The 18,486-nt window shown below is 38.4% G+C and overlaps 1 protein-coding gene across 2 annotated transcripts; it reads left to right on the plus strand.

Annotated features, from left to right (window-relative positions):
- The first annotated feature begins 450 nt into the window (after positions 1-450).
- On the plus strand, positions 451-17,360 carry gosr1 (golgi SNAP receptor complex member 1). 2 transcript variants are annotated; one of them, XM_067506451.1, is made up of 9 exons: positions 451-608; positions 1,518-1,629; positions 3,464-3,551; positions 4,042-4,149; positions 4,350-4,441; positions 9,913-9,987; positions 13,752-13,781; positions 16,314-16,396; positions 16,731-17,360. In XM_067506451.1, exons 1-9 carry the CDS (start codon positions 575-577, stop codon positions 16,853-16,855), a joined length of 747 nt encoding a protein of 248 aa, XP_067362552.1. In that variant the 5' UTR covers positions 451-574; the 3' UTR covers positions 16,856-17,360. The 2 variants fall into 2 exon arrangements, with proteins under 2 accessions (XP_067362552.1, XP_067362553.1); XM_067506452.1 differs by lacking the exons at positions 451-608; positions 1,518-1,629 and adding an exon at positions 2,216-3,173.
- Positions 17,361-18,486: the final 1,126 nt, after the last annotated feature.

The following is an 18,486-nucleotide window of genomic DNA, read 5'->3' on the forward strand; positions in this document are numbered from 1 at the left end:
ATAGTTCTTATTTCAAACTGAGTTATCTGTGCACAGCTAACATCAGAAAGGCCCTGTTATCTGATGAGGCTGAGAACTTTTATGTATTTACACATATATCTATGTGTATATATATATATATGTATGTATATGTATGTGTGTGTGTGTGTGCGCGGCTTTCCCGCCACTCATTATATCCCGGATATAATGAGTGGGTTGTGACAGGAAGGACATCCGGCGTAAAAACTCATGCCAAATGTGGCGACCCCTGTAGGGACAAACCGAAAGCCGTTAAACTTATGATTGACATGGCCCAACTTTTGCCAACATTGTTTTGTAAATATCTGGTATTATGTGTTTGATGTACACACGGTACGTGTTTTAGGTGTTTTCCTTACATTTTCTGTTGTCTCTGATGTAATCCAACCACTGTGTTGTGAATTAAAGACAGAAATCATGAAAATTACGCACTTACCATGCACAGCTTCGGTGTCGGGCTGCCTGACAGACCCAGCTGAGGGCGGCAAAACCCTTTAAATAAATGAAGTGACACGTGACACACCCCGGAACTTGGTGACGTCGCAGAACAACAAAGATGGCAGGAATTGGAAGCAGCAACTACTGGGAAGGTGAGGACGTGATATTATAGTCGTTTTACACTAAACATGATTTACAACAACTGCCAGTACAGTATTCAGAATGACTGCATATCGTCGTGTTAAGTTAACGTTTATTTCTTAAGCTGTTAAATCCTTGTCGTCTCTGTAAACAGTTCCTCACTTGGCACATCGAGAGCTGTTATACATATTACATAGACACGAATAATAATCCTTTTTCCAAGTTTTCTATCGCTAATTGGAATGTGTTAGAGGACCTATTGCATTACAGCACAATAAAGTCCTACTCATTATCTGAACAACACAAATCTGTGCACATATAATAGCCAATACCAAAATAAGAGAGAGCAAAGAAATGACAAATAAAAAGGTTATATTACCTTAGTTATGATTTATATTCTGGCTGTGGCTTATTCAGACACTGCTAATTTTGACCATTTTTAAAAGTGGAAACACAATTCCACCCCACGTTTAATCCAGAAAAACATGTTTAAGTAAAATGCTTATATAATGATGTGTGCACAGTTGTTTTCTGCATCTTTACCGTATCACACAGCTCAGACAGTAACTAAAAAACGTTATAAATAACATTAATAAAGTCTTCACAGTTGCCACACTAATAATAATGAACACTGATGCTGTTTGCACACTCCTAATGAAATAATTAATTAATAATTTATTGATACTACCAAAAATGTGTTGTTTGTTAAACCATATTCAAGTTATTGAAAAAGATGGTAAAATGCACGCCCAGACCTAGACATATCTTTAACTGTAATAAGACACAGTTACCCTACAAATGTGGAGTAAAAATGACAAAATTTCCCTTATAACAAAGCAAAAGCAAAGTTCATTTATCTGTAAGTGCATAACTTGTATAAATGTATGAATGAGTCTGAAAATATTTGGTCTGTGCTACAGATCTGCGAAAGCAGGCCAGACAGTTGGAAAATGAACTTGATTTGAAGTTGGTTTCCTTCAGTAAACTGTGCACCAGCTACAGTGGTTCCAGGGATGGACGCCGAGGAGAGACGTAAGTTCAAGTCTGCTTTCAGATATGCTGAATTAACAACCCCCCCTTAGACATGTGTCTGTCATACAGGATATTTACAAGCAGCATGGCAAACGTGAAGCAGCTTGATTGGACACACAATTAATAGTCCAGTACACCCAGCAAGTCAAACTATTACCGGGGTAATTTAAGGCAAGGCATACTGGACTGAATTTGGACTGATGTACAGAGTTTCCTTGATATAATGGTTAAAAACTGATTTACAAATGAAAATATTTAGTTGATTATGTGAGTGGGGATTCAAATAAATGAATCTCCAACAATTTTGATAATTGGTTAATTGTAATTTTCAAGGACCTTTCAGGTTTCAGAAGTGATAAGTAATTCAAGTCTCTCATTGTGCTATTGGGTACATGTCTATTACTTAACCTGTTTTAGGGAAATGCTTATGTAAGAGAATGTCCTTGATAGTGTGAAAATAACCACTTAATAATAGAAATTACCAATAAACTCAAACTCACTATACAAAAAGTGTTCCAACATGTCTTTAATCATCTCAAGGACCACAAACATTGGCTGAGGGCTTGTGTGTGGAGGCTTGCCAGTGAAGGAAGGAAGTGTTTAGGAACAATACATTGAATCTACAGTACTGTGCAAAAGCCACCACTCAACATACTTCTCTTCTTCTCTTCTCTTCTCCATTCCCCGGCATCCTGTCACTCTCTAAGATCTTATTAAACAAACTAGTCAGAAACTCTACTGCCACCTTTCCTAGACACTTCCATACCTCCACAGGTATGCCATCAGGACCAACTGCATTTCCACTCCTCATCCTCTTCAAGGCTCTCCTCACTTCACTCTTAGTAATCTTTGCTACTGTCAATACATTTGCATCCTTATCTTTAATCAACCTAACCTGCTGCACATCCTTCCCATCTCTATCTTTTTGCCTCGCCAACCGGCACAAATCCACCTCTCCCTCTTTAATGTCCAACATAGCATACAAGTCCTCATATGATCTTTGTTTAACCTTTGCCACCTCTACCTTCACCTTACGCTGCATCTCTCTATACTCCTGTATACTCTCTTGAGTCCTCTGTGTGTCCCACTTTTCTTAGCTAACCTAGCTAACCTCTTTACCTGGAAACAATCCTGAACTTCCTCCTTCCACCACTAAGTCTTCTTGTCCACTTTCCTCTTTCACCATGAAATACCGAGTACCCTCCTACCTATCTCCCTGATCACATTTGCTGTAGTGGTCCAGTCATCTGGAAGGACCTCCTGACCACACAGAGCCTGTCTCATCTCCTCCCTGAAAACACAACATTCTTCCTTTTTTTCCCCCCTTCCACCCACTACTTACACACCACCATCTTTTGTTGTCTGGCTATCCTCTCCCCGCCAGTACTTTGCAGTCACTAATCTCTTTCAGGTTACAACGTTGGCACAAGATATAGTCCTCCATTACCCCAAGGGATACTCTTTTCACCTCCAGAACATTCCTTACAAACTCCTCTTACAGGATAACTCCAGGATACTCTATTTCTCCTCCCATCCATGATGAGGTGCTCCTAACCTTTGAGACTTGCTTAATTTTGGCTTAGTTCATGTTAAAGTGTTTTAACACAGTCTAGATTCTCTGAATCCACTTGTGTAAGACAATCCTTATGATGGGATTTATTCTAAACATAATATTTAATTCTGTCAGTGAAATAACTGAAATCACCACTAGTGAATATTTAACTATCAAGAGAAATGTGATATTTAGCATGATACATTATATTAGAACAAACGCATGGCTAAAAGTAGGCTTTCCAAATAATTTTCTTTTTTTGTTTTTGTTTTCCTCCTTAAGGTCAGACACCACTCCTCTTCTCAACAACTCTACCCAGGACAGGATGTTTGACACAATGTCAGTGGAGATTGAACAGCTGCTGACCAAAGTAAGTAAATAAAGGGCCAGCGGCTCATAAAAGGCCAACAGACAAGACTGTTGTAAAAACAGTGTTTTTATTTGAGCCAATGCCTTTCATTATGTTCTTTACCAAATAGTTAAATAATGACTTCTTCAACAGAGCAGTGGGATTTCTAAAGTTACAGATAGAGGTCAGAAATAGGTACATTACTCTCATAATATTGTGCATTTCAGGCCACAAAAGGGTGTATAGGCAATTACTTCTTTACTGCCAACATTTGGCTTTTTGACATGAAAGAAATCCCTGAAATGACATGTTGCATGTATTTCGCTGATTATAATAATAATAATAATAATAATAATAATAATTATTATTATTATTATTATTATTAGTAGTAGTAGTAGTAGTAGTAGTAGTAGTAGTAGTAGTAGTATGTGTTTTATGTGTTGTAAAATATATTGGGATTCTGTTAAACCTATGGGTTTATAAACATGTCATGTATTCATCACTGTGTTAGTTGATTGCAGTGAATGACAAGATGGCAGAGTTCACCAACACCCCGGGCACAGCTTCTCTCAATGCTGCACTCATGCACACACTCCAGAGACACAGAGACATCCTACAGGTTTACTGTTTTTCCTTACTTTTATTCCTCTTGTTCATCTATATGTATTGTACTTCAAGTTATTTTTTTCTGTAAAAGAGTTTAAGCAAACATTCTTAAAAATGCATGCCTCAGTGTTTCTATATACAGTACCTCTTGGTGTTTACCTTTTAATCTTTCCACACCCCCTCTTAATGTTACTTTATTCCTTTTTCACTCAGGATTACACACATGAGTTCAACAAAACTAAAGGCAACTTCTTGGCCATCCGCGAAAGGGAAGACCTACTGGGGTCTGTCAGAAAGGACATTGAGTGAGTACTCAGTCCCCTCATACGATCTGACTATTTATAATTCATGCTGGAAATGTAATTCTAATGCATTTAACTGTTGATAACCCATTGAATATATTTAATCATGGGTTTAAAAAATCTGTAGTGAGAGCTTACACATTGTCCATTATTGTTTGCTCACATGAAACCTAACGAGGCACCACAATTAAAATTGCATGTGTTGGATCCTAGTGAGTTTAGAGGAATAACAATGGCCATTGCAAACCACGTTATTCACTGTGCCTTTATGCTGTACATCTTATTTTATAGATGTACAGCACCTGGCACGCACTTGAAAAATGTTGGCCATTAAACCCCGAGAAGATTTATAGCTTCTTTGGCCTTGTGTTAAGAAAGCGTGTCGTCTCCTCAGTTGGCTCAGTTTTGAGTGAGTGTATTGAAATGAGACTTGAGGGTCTCCTAGACCACAAGTCTTTTCTTTTTTTTTGTAATGGCTTATTGATCTGTAAAGCTAAGCATACAGTGAGCACTGCAGGATTCTTATTGATCCCCCTCTATCCATCGAGTATGCAGATAGTCTGCGACACACAGGCATAGTACATGTTTCATAGGCTATAATAGTTACTTTATATAATACCTTTTTCTATTAAGCTCTACTAAGGCAACTTCAAATAGAGCTAACCCTTAGGCATGTCTGCTTAATGACAGGTTGATTAATAATTTGATTCCTTCAATTCTCATTTTTCTGCTAAAATTTCACATGTGAATATGTGATTATACACCAACATGCCTATGCTCAATTTGGGGAATATATATATAACAGGTTGTAAACAGTTTCACAGGATACTTTTATATTCCCTGTGCGGATATGTTTGGCTTGCTACTTAATGCAAAAGACTAACTACGAATGTGCTATAACTTCTAAGGGGCAGCAGCCATTTTGAGTGGATTTACATGTTTGTGTGGGTTTCTTCTGGGTGCTCTGGTTTATTCCCACAGTCCAAAGACATGTAGTTAAATTAATTGGGGACATGTCCAAGGTGTACTCCCACCTCTTGCCCAATGACAGCTGGGAAAGACACCAGCACCCCCGCAAACCTTAACAGAAAAAGCAGTTTGAAAAATAGATGGATATAGCTTACAACATATCCAGGCTGTACAGCTCACTCTGTGATTTGATTTTGAAATACTCAACAATTTTCCCTTTGAACTCCATTGTTTCTTTATGAATTTGTATTCTCTTGGTGTTGCATTGATTCCTATACCGTTAATAATTGCATTTTTTTATGTTAGCCGATTTTAAACTACTGGTATCAATGCACCCTAAACCCTTATCTTATGATAATTGGAAGTCATACTCAACATAACTAATCAAAATTTTATTATATATCAAATCAGTAAAATTGCTTGAGGTCAACCAAACATGCAACAGTTAAACCAGTCTTCTCATTAAATCACATTGCTAAGAGTGTCACTAATAAGCGCTGTGCCGATGAATCTAATGCATACGAGTGCTGTTGACTCAGTGATGTGTCTGGGGGGCAGGTAATGAGAGAACCATCTGACCTTACAGGTGGGGTAATAACAAGACCCCCACGCAATTACTTTTATCAAGTTTAAGTATGAGATGAATTGATCAATGCCAGCTTAGACCTTTCATACTGCTGAATAAATTGCTGTGAAAGCAAAATTTTAAGGCCATGAAATGTGTCCTAATCGCTGGAAGATATCATTAGTATAGTGACCTGCAGTGTCTGTGTCTGCTGTGGTTGCGTCTTAAGTCAGGTAGAGGGCAGTAGAAAACTTGTCCAGGAGTACATAGTCGGGAGACTATGTGGGTTTTTATGGGTATCAAGGTTTTTTTAGAATGCAAACACAAAAGATGCATGATTCTTAAAAGAAATAGTGCGGACTGTCTTATTTATGTAAGCATCTCAATATTCTTTCAAGTCCTCTATCAATATCATGCAGTGTACTCAGAATAACATTTTCTCAAACCCACACAAACACACATACACTCATACATCTCTTGCAGCCCTGCCATTCATAACAGCAGCACAGAGCAGAGCTGAGCTCAGACCTAACATTCCCTCTGCTCCTACTTTGATTCAAAATGTCAACATCGCAAATGACAACTAGCCTGTGATTTACATTGGTGCCCTTTTAAAAAGCATGGAGTGATGAAGCTGGCTGTCAGTACAGGCAGAACTAGCCCCAAGGCGACATCAGCAATGATGTTCAGGTGGCCAGCCAGCTTGGATCCTAGGCAGCCACTTTGAAAGGTTGTTGTGAGTGTGGGTACACGGAATTTAGTATACACTAGGGATGAGGCAGGCACATTTGTTCTTGGACTCCTTACAGCTAACTGGGTGTGGTAGGATGTTTATGGTGTACTATGTGTGTGCATACTCTTATGTTACATAGTTCTCCCCCTCCCTTGCTGTTTATCTTGCTCTCACCGAGCATGGGGGGCCGGGCTGTCTTAAATGACCAGAAACCCATGAGAGCACTGGGAGTCAGCTGTCCACAGATTCTGAGCTACATTAAGAAAAAGAGAAGGGATGTGATGCTTGCTCTCTGAGTGGTATAACAAACCACCAATCAACTTTTGATTGCTTTGCTACCAGATAGTTCGGTAAGAGAGCACACTGCTTCATTAAGATTGTATGACGCAAACAATATGCAGATAAAAATGATGGTCTTTCACAAAGATGATGCATATAGAAATTGTACTATCACCAGCTGTAGTAAAGTAATTGTTACATATAAGCTAAAGTGAACAAAATTAGCTGACAACAACTGAAAATCCTTTCTAATGATGCCCCTTTCAACATTTCTAGTAATTTTAACTCTTTATGCTGAATTTTGTCAATTTTCTGCACCTAAACATGGATCATTCAGTGGCTCAGTCTATGACTTAATGGCTCTACTTCACTGCACATTGGATTTATTATTAATGATTGTTAAATTTTTTTAGCGGAAGTGGGTAGAGGAATAAAAAGGCAAGTGACAAACACATAAAGCCTAACCCAGCTTGCTGAAAACGGAAGGAGAGGATGAGGTCAGGCTCCCCAGCACATTTGGCTCTTTTCCATTGTCCAATATGGCATTGTTAGCTGTGTTGTGGCATGGCAAGCTTTTGATATTTTCAGTGATACTTTAAGAGAATCAGCAAGCATGAATCAGACTAGCTTGTAATATATGTAACTGCTTGGAAACAGGATGACCATCTCAAGCCTTCTAAGTTGCATTTTGTAAAATAATTAACTCAACATGTGTGGCCTGCATGTAACCAGAGAGAAGGCAGACGTTTTGAAAGGCTTGCTTCAGTCAGGTTTTAGTATGTTAGTAGTTCTATTCTAACATAACAAGGTTTCTAAACTTACAACATTTTAACCACCATAACAATCTTATTGTTTCTGGTCTGCCCTAATATAACCATACATGTAGAATGTATTGTGTTAAGTTAGTGCTAATTTAAAACATCTTCTGCTGCTTTACATTAGGCTTTCCACTGGTGAACCACAAGAATGCTTTTACTTAAAACAGGTACAGGGAATGTCGCATTTGCACTGACTACATGCACTATATGTTCTACTCAGCAGTTATGGCAGTGCTTTTTGTCAGTGAATCATATTGCTTATTTTGTACAATTGTAAGATAAGTTGGATATAGACCTGGAGGACAGCTCCACTGTACTTGAAATGAGCAAGGCCTTTTATCAGACCCACACACTGATTTGGGTTTAAACCTGATGGGGAATCTGTCTGTTATGCATTAACTTGTGTCACCTGACTTGGGAAGAATGTCAGAACGTACATGATCGTGTGAGAACAAGCGTGCAGACAGTGACACTCTAAAACTAAAATTTAATTTTCTCTTATGTGGTAGATTATTCAGTGTAATTTACTGTAGTTCTTAATCAAACCTGACTGGACATAAATGATGACACCCCTAGAAAAGGTTGAAAATAATTTGACCCTACGGACATGTTAAACTTAAGTGTGTCCTGTAATCAGCATCACAATCAATCAGCCTATGCTGTTTAGTATCTTGGTGTGTACCACACTGAACATGGACCACAGAAAGCAAAGGAGAGAGTTGTCTTAGGAGATTACAAATACATTTCTAGACAAACGTGTTAAAGGTAAAGGCTGTAAGACCATCTCCTCGTCTTGATGTTCCTGTGACTACAAGTTTAAGATCCACGAGACTGTAGCTAACCTCCCCGGAGGTGGCCGGAAGAGGAAAATTGTAGACAAATAATACGAATGGTAGCCAAAAAGCCCAGAACAACTTCCAAAGAGATTAGAGGTCCAAAGTGGACTAAATGGAAGACCACTGAGGAGGACTTGACGGGACACTAAGCAAGTCATAAAAAAGCAAGACTGGAATTTGCCTATTGACAAGCCACAAAGCTTCTGGGAGAATGTCCTTTGGACAGATTTGAGAAAACTAGACCTTTTTGGCAAGTCACATCAGCTCTACAGACGCAAAAATAAAACATACAAAGAAAAGAACACTGTACCTACTGTGAAACATGGAGGAGGCTCGGTCGTATGTTCTGGGGCTGCTTTTCTGCATCTGGCACAGGGTTTCTTGAATCTGTGCAGGATACAATGACATCTCAAGACTATCAAGGCATTCTGGAGTGAAATGTGCTGCCTAGTGTCAGTAAGCTTGGTCTCAGTTTCAGGTCATGGGTCCTCCATCAGGATAATGAACCAAAACACACAGTTAAAAACACCCTATGAATGGCTATGAACAAAACATCTGAAGTGGCCTTCTATTAACCCTGATCTAAATCTTATTGAACATCTGTGGAAAGACCTGAAACCTGCAGTCTGGAGAAGGCATCCTTCAAACCTGAGACAGCTGGAGCAGTTAGCTCATTAGGAGTGGACCAAAACACCTGTCAGCAGGTGCAGAAGTCTCATTGAGAGTTACAGAAATGGCTTGATTGCTGTGATTTCCTCAAAAGGTTGTGCAACAAAATATTAAATTACCATCATTTCTATCCAGGCCAGTTTTATTAGTTTGTTTTTTAAAATGCTTCTGTTGAACCACAAGTCAAAAGCATTGTCCGATTGTTATTAATTTATCATTCGTTTTGTCAGCCTGTATTATTTTAGTGACCATTGTGGGTTTTTCTTGTTTTAAGTACAACGACATAGATAGCCATTTTTTTTGACTGATTCTGATTCAGACAAGTGTCAGTAGCACCAGCTATACTGCAATAGCTACAGCTGACTGTCAGGTACAAGGCTGTTGACTGTAATAACTGCCACCTAGATCTGTCAGAATCTCAGATCTTTGTTTTAGGGTATCTTTTGTTTAGTTGTCCTAGGTTTCCTAGTTATCCTAGTTAACCTTTTTTTTAAACTTTTTTTTTTTTTTTACTAAATGTGTCACAAGAATCAAGTATTGTTTCAAATTTTTCATTCATTAGTGGCTATGTCGTTTTTATTGTTCAATCTCTTTGCCTTTTTCAGGACATACAAGAGTGGTTCTGGGGTCAACAACAGAAGAACAGAATTGTTTCTTAAGGAGCATGAGCACCTGAGAAAGTAAGTTCAGAAAAAATGTATGGCTGCAAACCTGTACAGCCTTTCCTGATAAAGCAGAGCTTCCCAGACAGAAAAGCTGGAATAGTTTCTTATGGTGCAGAACAGCCATCTGGAATAACAGTGAAAAGCCTTGTTATTGCTGATGCTAGCGTCTTAAGTTCTGGCATCTCTTTGTGCTTTTACTTTGTAATTGATGGGAGAATTTTGTTATGCTGCATTCATTAATCTAGAGTTTGATGTCAAATTCTGGATACAGAAAATGTAGATGGGGTCTGAGTGTTTACCTTGCCAGTGGAGGAATGAACCCTTTGTGATTGATTAATCCACTGTTAGAGAACATATCAATAGGGACAGGTTTAGACTAATTGTGGGGGAGAGTACATTCACTGGAATCATTCAAGCAATTCCAAAGCACATTTACTATATTACATAACGGGTCTTTTTAAAGTTAGGCATACTCTTCATACTGGCACAGGTCAATCTGTGATCTGCCAGCAACCTAAGTCCTGCCCTGTAATTTGGCTGACTCTCAAGCACTGCAGAACAGCATGAGATAGAGAAGTTTATGGAATCTGTCTATGTGTACCTGGGTGTGAGAGGCACCCTGCCTGTAAGGTAAAATTGGATTTCAGCAGGATATTCATTCACTCAAACAAAACACAATAAACCACAGAAAAGTTTTTACATTGCCCAGGTGCAAGGAACACATCTGATTTGTAATTAGGACATAACAAATAAACACTAAGCAGTCTGATTGATTTTCTCTGTGGCTAAATGTATGTTTCCTCATTCCTCCTCTTGGAAAAACAATGACTTTGTTATTCCCTTTAAAGACCTCTTAATTAGTTTAAAAACAGGCTTTATCTGCTCTGACATACTTGCACTCAAGAATATGTTCACAAAAAAAAAATACATGTAATAAAAGAATATATTTTTGAACTAAATGAATTGAAGACATTTGCTGCTGCCTGAGACTTGTTAAGTTAATTTTGTAATGAAGTTGAATCAAATTAGCATTCTGTCAGTTCAGCTTCACGAGTCACACGGATACTCCCATGTTGTGTCAGGGGGATTGTGGTTCGAACTATGAGACCTCTGAGAAAACTGCTCTACTGTTTCCTTCTTGTGCCAATCCAGCACAACTGCTGCATATTGATGAGAGAAATTATCTTATTAAAAACCCCAACCCATATCGTAGGGTTTTCCACATACTGTTGAAAAAGATGGAAGGACTAAAGTGTTGGATCCCATGATTTTCAGCCTGCATTCCTTCTCAGCAGAACATAATGAGGCAGACATGCTTTGATTACTTTTTAAGGTGGCCTCTTCTCTTGGTAGTGAATGAACCTGTTTAAGTTAAATAAGACTGACACTTTAGCAAGTGCTTGTAATCTGTGACTTGCAGCCTGTTTAGTTATTAGAGCTACTATGAGGGCTGTTGTTATTACTCTGTATGTTTTTTTCCTCCATGTAAATCTTTTTTTTCCATCACTCACTACAAGAATGGTCAGTGTTCATGAATAAACCAGAGGGTGGGAGAGAAAGGTCCATTAAAAGTTCACTTTGGAACTGCTCTAATGGTAGTGGCTACACTAAAATGGACCTCCTGACCAATGAGAGTTTTTTGCAACAGCAGTTTTGTCGGTGTGTGGCGTGGCACATTTACACGCTAATTGACACACATCTGCTTGCATTCGATTGAGTGTTATCTATACTTCTTTGCCTTCAGTAGAATGTGCCTGGAGTTCAATCTTAACCTGGAAGTGTGGTTCTTTCTTTAATGCGTCTTTCGATGTTCTTTCTCCTCTTGGTTATGCATATTCACAAAGTGGAGTCCTATAGTGGCAGAATAAGTGAGCATTCAGCTCAGTTCAAGGTGCCTTCAAGCTCTTCTCTTCAACTCATAATTTTTCATTGTCTCCCTTTCAGACTTACTGATTTCGTCTGGTTCTTTGTCTGGTTCACGTGGCATTGTATGCTGCCTGGCACTAAGAGCCACCCTCACCATAAAAAACGTATTTGTTGAAGTTATGTAGTTTTAGGGCTTATTTGAAAATCTGATCTCATTTTTTGTTGTACATAACCAAATATACAACTGCATTAACCATTTTCTCTGACTAACACATAATGTATATAACAGTTCTTCATAATCTGTTGGGCTAATGAGCGATTTACTGACTGCAGCAAAAAAACACTGATGAGGGGAAATGGAAGAAACCACAGCCATTGTCACAGCCAAGCTCTTCAGCTTCTGATTTACAAAGTGAATGCTGTCAGCTGATAGGCAGTTAAAAGGTTTTCTCACTGAGTCTCCTCCACTATGGGGCTTTTTTCTATTCTCACTGAAGACTAGTGTCATGTGGCTGTCTGGCCTTCACCTAACCATGTCCTATTTAAGAGGATTTGTATGGTTTGTCATTTTATTTGTTTCAGACTTTGTCATTACATAATAATGAAAGAAACTTTCCTTGGTACTTGCTGAATTATTTGATGCACCCACGTGCTCCCACATTCCACTTGTGCCAAACTTGCCTGCCAGACTTTATTCTGAATCTTGTGCCAGTTACCTTCCCATTGCACTAAATGATTTGATTTCTAAAAATAATTAAGCTTCAGTGTGACAAAAACAAAAGATGTATTACTAACTTCTGCTAAGTAGCTGTTTGGTGTGGAGCAGTGTTCCAAGAACAGACTGTTCTATAAACCATTTCTTATGATGTTGGACAGCATACACACACACACAGGTTTGTGTGTGTATATATACATATATTTAGAACATGCACATAGAATTGGTATCAGTTTGGAGTACAGTTTTCATTTAATAGGCTTTACTTTGGCAAAAGGGGTTGAAACATAAGGTAATAGCTTGGCTTTGTCCCAGCAGGTATTTGGCTTTAAAGTGACTTTCCAATCATCTGAGAGCTTCAATGTAACTGGTGAAATTTCTTGCCTGTGCATTAACTCAGGAGTTGTACTCATCATGACAAAGCAACACAGCATTATGGATAAGCATTAGATGATCAAGTTAATGTATGAGGGAATGGTTTAGGTCAAAATTGGAGATAGTTGTGGAGTGTTGCACATAAAGCTAAAGCAGTAAAGTAGTAGTCTGTGATCGACCTTAACTCTCTTTCTGTGACGTTTGTTGAATACATACGAATGCTAAGCTCTTAACAGAAACTACATAATGACTGGGACAGTGAGAATGTGGAGCTGTTGAATGTATGTTGAACTACGAAATACAATCCCTGCAACTTTGTTTGTTTGGTTTACTTTAGTTTGCTGGAACATTAGCCAAATTGATTCCAATTAGGAAATAAACCACTGAGAGGAATGCTGTCTATGAGCAACCTGAGACACAAAACTGGTATTACATAAGAGGTGTGCGTGGGGTGGGGGTGGGGGTGGGGGTCAGGTATCCGTGATATCAAGCTACAGGATCACCAAAGTGGAATCCTCTCTGGGTCTACTTAGTTTAGAGTCATCACAAGGAAAAGATGAATAAGACAACTCACTACACAGTCATTTTATTTTGTAGAGTTTCAATAGCTTAACAGTAGCTTCGGTTATTTGTTAGCAACTTTAAGTATTATTGAAATATCACTGACTAAATAATATGTCTTTACATATGTTGCTACAGTTGCTACAGATTAAGGGATTTATATCTTTCTTGAGCATTCTGATAGACTTACATGGATCAACGCTTAGCTGCCTACCAACCTTTTTTTCTTTCTCCTCTTCTTTCTCTGTCCCTCTGTCTGTAGTTCCGACCGACTGATGGATGACACAATAAGGTAAGACCTGCTATCTGTTTCGCACGTATATTAAAGCATAAACTTCCATCTGACAGCACCCGCTGCCCTTTTACTATTGTCTTATTTGCATGTTCAACCTGAGTCAAAACCTGCATAGCTTGGCCTGGACACATGCTGAAAAATAATCCTTGTTTATTTTGCCCTATTGTTCAGTAGCCACTATATGGCAGAAATGATAACACTGACTGAGGAATTGAATTTCATTGTACGCACATGTGGCATAGGGGCCATTTATGAAAGAGACCTGCGACCCACCTCTCTCCTTTAGATAATTAAGTATGCCTAAATACTTGTTTGTAGTGCCACTGGACTAGGTTTCCTCCCTCAGTTCAAAGAAACTCATATTAGGTTAATAAGTGACTCTAAATTGTCTGTATGTTTGAATGAGTTTGAATTGTTGTCTGTCTATGTGAGATAGACGCAACCTGTCCAGGGTGTACCCTCTCGGCCAGTGCCAGGAAGGGTAGGCCTCAACCCCCATGACCCTGAGCAGAATAGGCAGTTAAAGATGATGGATGGACGGATTTGCACTGCACATCTGAGATAATGATATTCTTGGGAAAGTAACTAAGTATAACATGCACCATGTCTGTGTTCAGATTTGACTTAATTATGAAATTAAAAAGTATATATGAATAAAAACTGACCTCCGCTTACTTCACTTGACAGGTTGCTTGACTTTCTTTGGTCACGTTGAACAGCAACAAAATTGTCAAATACAGCTTGTGGGTCAAATCTTCAGCTCTGATTCTCATGAGTTGGTTAACACTGAGATAAAGACTCGTTGAGTTTGCCAGAGTCAGCAAAGTGTTTCTTCCTGACTGAGGAGAACATGATTCCCAAAACACTGCCCCGGGCCAAGACTGCAGACTATCCCCTCAGCAACTTCCAACTGAATGAGATGCCATGACCTCACTCCCTCATACTCACAAGCAAAAAATCTGTCTTAACTTGTTCACAATCTGGTCTCAAGTTTACACACACACTGGCACCTGTGCACGCACACACAGGCCAGTCAAAAGAGTAAACAGCTGTGGTGCTTTCATTTACTTTGTTTTGACCTATCTCCTCTGGGGCTCTGTCATTCTGGGATGGGAGGAGTTGGTCCTTGGAGGCCAGCATGTATTGCTTTTCACACTGCTGTTTAACACTTAATGTTACTTAATGACTAAAAAGAAATAAACAGTTGTTCCACCTGTTTATTGAGCATATTAAAACTATTTTGTAGTTGACCTGAAACATGATAATTTTATTGATTTGTACATAGTAAACAAGCCTGCAGAAAGGAATGTAGTAGATACCAGATACACACACACACACACACACACACACACACACACACACACACACACACACACACACACACACACATTAAACATAAAAGTATAACACGGTGAAGACTTTTCTCAACCTTGCTTGCAGTTGAATATCAACATCTGCCAAAGCGACTGGCTTGTAGCCAGACCGATAAATCACCCAGGCTGTTGGTAACTAATTGTGTATATTTTGTTAGTTGTTCATACAGCATCTGATAAGCAACAAGAAAAAACTGGACAAAAATGTCAAACCAGGTCTGAGATCATGTACAAACAGTTTGTCCACCAAAGAAAATAGGCAGCTTTTTTAACTGTAAACTATCCTGCTAAATATGGTTCCTGGCCACGGTTATTTTAGCAAAGGGATGTGTGTCACTGTTTTGTTGTTCAATACTAATTAAATACTGGTCAATGTTATCAATTTTAGACATAAATTCAACATGGTCTGTATTAAAGCCAACAGATGCTTTAATATCTTGCTTTAGTATTTTTGGACATCATTTGATCCAGTTGTGATGATGAGATAGTTGTAACAATAGACTTTGAGAGCAAATCACAAACACTCTGATCTCAGTAAAGAACTGAAGGTGGGCTGTGTAGTTTCTATTGATTATTGTGTGTAACAGGTGTCGCGGATCTCAAACATAGAGCCTGACACTTTTCCTGCTTACTGCCCAGCTGCCCTTAAAGTTGCTGAGACCCAAGCTTTACCACAAAACAGATACAATATCACAGCAATTTTAAACCTTTCTCGAGGCATCTCAAATGTGCACAATAGGCACCTGCATAAAACTGAAGGAGAAGGTGATAGGATAATTTTTGTTTCACCCGAAGCCTGCAACATGCCCTACAGACACTTAATCTTTGTTTAGGACATTTACTGTATCACAAACTTGTTTAAGCAGCCTAAATATATAAATACTTATTTTGGATTCATTTTGCTGATGGTTGTGAACCATTAACACTTGTTGAATACACACATAACTAAATTAAATGAAATATCAGCACACTTTTGACATTTTCTGTTGTGGCCATAAATACCTTTTTATAGAATTTTTGCTTACAAATATTTATGTTTACAAATATGATTATAATAGAATTGAATTTAAAATCACATGTCGAGTCATCTTCAGCAGGTGGCAACCAAGTGATGCATTGTCATTTTTAAACTAACTCCTTACTCTTGTCTTTTTAGCATTGCCATGGCAACCAAGGAGAACGTGACATCCCAGCGGGGCTTGTTAAAGTCCATACAGAGCAGGGTCAACACACTGGCCAGTATCCTTTAAGCTATATGTACTGATTGTCGTTGTGTGTGAGGAACTTGAAGGAAGAAAGCACCCAAGAAACTGAAAGATGAAGGGTTCTTGGTATTAACTTTAGATCCTTCAGATTTTACCATTTTCTGTAATGGCAAGTGGTTTTTAATATGAGGAATTATACGGGAGGATTTGTTACATTGCTTATCAAATTACAGTATTTACCTATGCACCACACTTTTTATTTAGTTGATATAAAGTCTGAAAGGCAAATATAAATTTTTATGCCAAACCTGTTGAAATCCAGGAAATAAAATATTTGTGATCTTCCTTAACTTTGGACTTTTTTAAAGATCGTTTTCCAGCCATCAACAATCTCATTCAGCGAATCAACCTGCGAAAAAGAAGGGACTCCCTCATCCTCGGCACAGTAATTGGCGTCTGCACCTTTCTCCTCCTTCTCTATGCTTTTCACTGAAAGCCGGAGCTGGTGAAATCTTAGAAGTAGGAGGACTTATCTGCTCTCTGTAGTGTGAGAACAACAGGAGTCTTAGATCAGTGATTGAAGGATCCAAAAGGATCCTAAGCAGAAGGACATTAAGTTGATCCTATTCTGGGATGGAAACATATTTTGCCAACATGAACTACTGAACTTGTATTTAGAGATGGAGGGTTGGGTGCTGTTCTGCCAACAAGGGAATGCAAAATAAATACTATAATTATTACTAGATTTTTTAAAAATAATCTTGCTATTTCACTTGCAGACAAACTGTGAACCTGTGAGGTGAGGCATTTTTGTTTCCACAGGTTAAAGGATATTTATTTGAATGGTCCTTTTTAATTGATGAAGTGGGATGGTATAGTCATTGTGGGCTGTAAAATGTGAATTAATAAATTATTCATATCAAGTGTGTGACACTACTAGATACTGTATGCAACATTTAAAACCATTTATTTTTCACAATATATCATTTCAACTTGGATACATTGGGCTCTTGTGATGACATTTTTACTATTTTTGACATTTTCTAGAGCAAATAACAGATTAAAACACAAAAAGTGTATTGGAATTACTAATTACTAACAGTCATATTTACGGTCATACTTTTCCAATGAAATAGTTTCACACTGTTTCTCAAATGTGAGCTTTTGGGTATTACAAGAGTATGCAAGTACAACTTTCAAATGAGAGCTGTTGAGAGTTTTATGGTTGTGGGACTTGTGACTACTGACTACCCATTCTGCACTTTTCTTTGTTGTACCTAGCAGAGCTGTACTACCTTTGATTTCATTCAGTCAGACACTGATATGTGGGCCCAAGAACTAAAGCATTAATTTAAAAAGGATTGCAGAATGAATTACCAGACTTAGTTTGTTGGTGTGGGTGGAGGAATGTGAAAGCAAGGCAGCTGTGTGAGAAACATCAATGTGTTTCTGTCTCACAGCATCAGGCTGTATGTTGGTTGGAACCCAAATAAAATAGGCTCATGATAATAGACTGAAAGAAACAATTTGGGTTTTTGTCCTCATTCTCTCTGTTTAGTGTTCAGAAAGATGCAAAAACACCCGGCAGAGTAGTTAAAGAATATTTTTGTTTAATTGGTATTTCCAAAATAATTACCACCAATGCCCTGCAGGGGAAAAAAAAAAAGAAAAGTCAGCGCATGTGCACTCACACAAGCAGAGACCCTTTAAATTAGGCAAATATGCAAGTGTCTTGCATTTAAATTATATTAAATATAATATATAAATACTGTCATTTCAACTACTTCTTTGATTTAAAGCTGATAAACTTGGGTAGTTTTTTCTAAATCCAGTGCTATGCAAGTGCATTGCTCTTATAGCTGTGACCTGAATGTGCAGAACTTTAAAGCTTTTAAATTTCACACCAAGACATTTGGCAATTTAAAAGTGATGAACATGCACGCTGATGCTAATGGAGCTGCCCAGCCGACCGGGAGCAATTTAGAGTTCAATGTCTTGCTCAGGGCCATTTAACATCTAAACTTAAGGAGCTGAATAGGTAGGGGATTGAACCAACAACCTTGGGATTTGGGGATGACCCTCTGCTCCTGAACCACAGCCACACTTCCATTGTTATATAAATGT

This window comes from Channa argus, chromosome 6 (assembly GCF_033026475.1).
Source record: "Channa argus isolate prfri chromosome 6, Channa argus male v1.0, whole genome shotgun sequence".
NCBI lineage: Eukaryota > Metazoa > Chordata > Actinopteri > Anabantiformes > Channidae > Channa > Channa argus.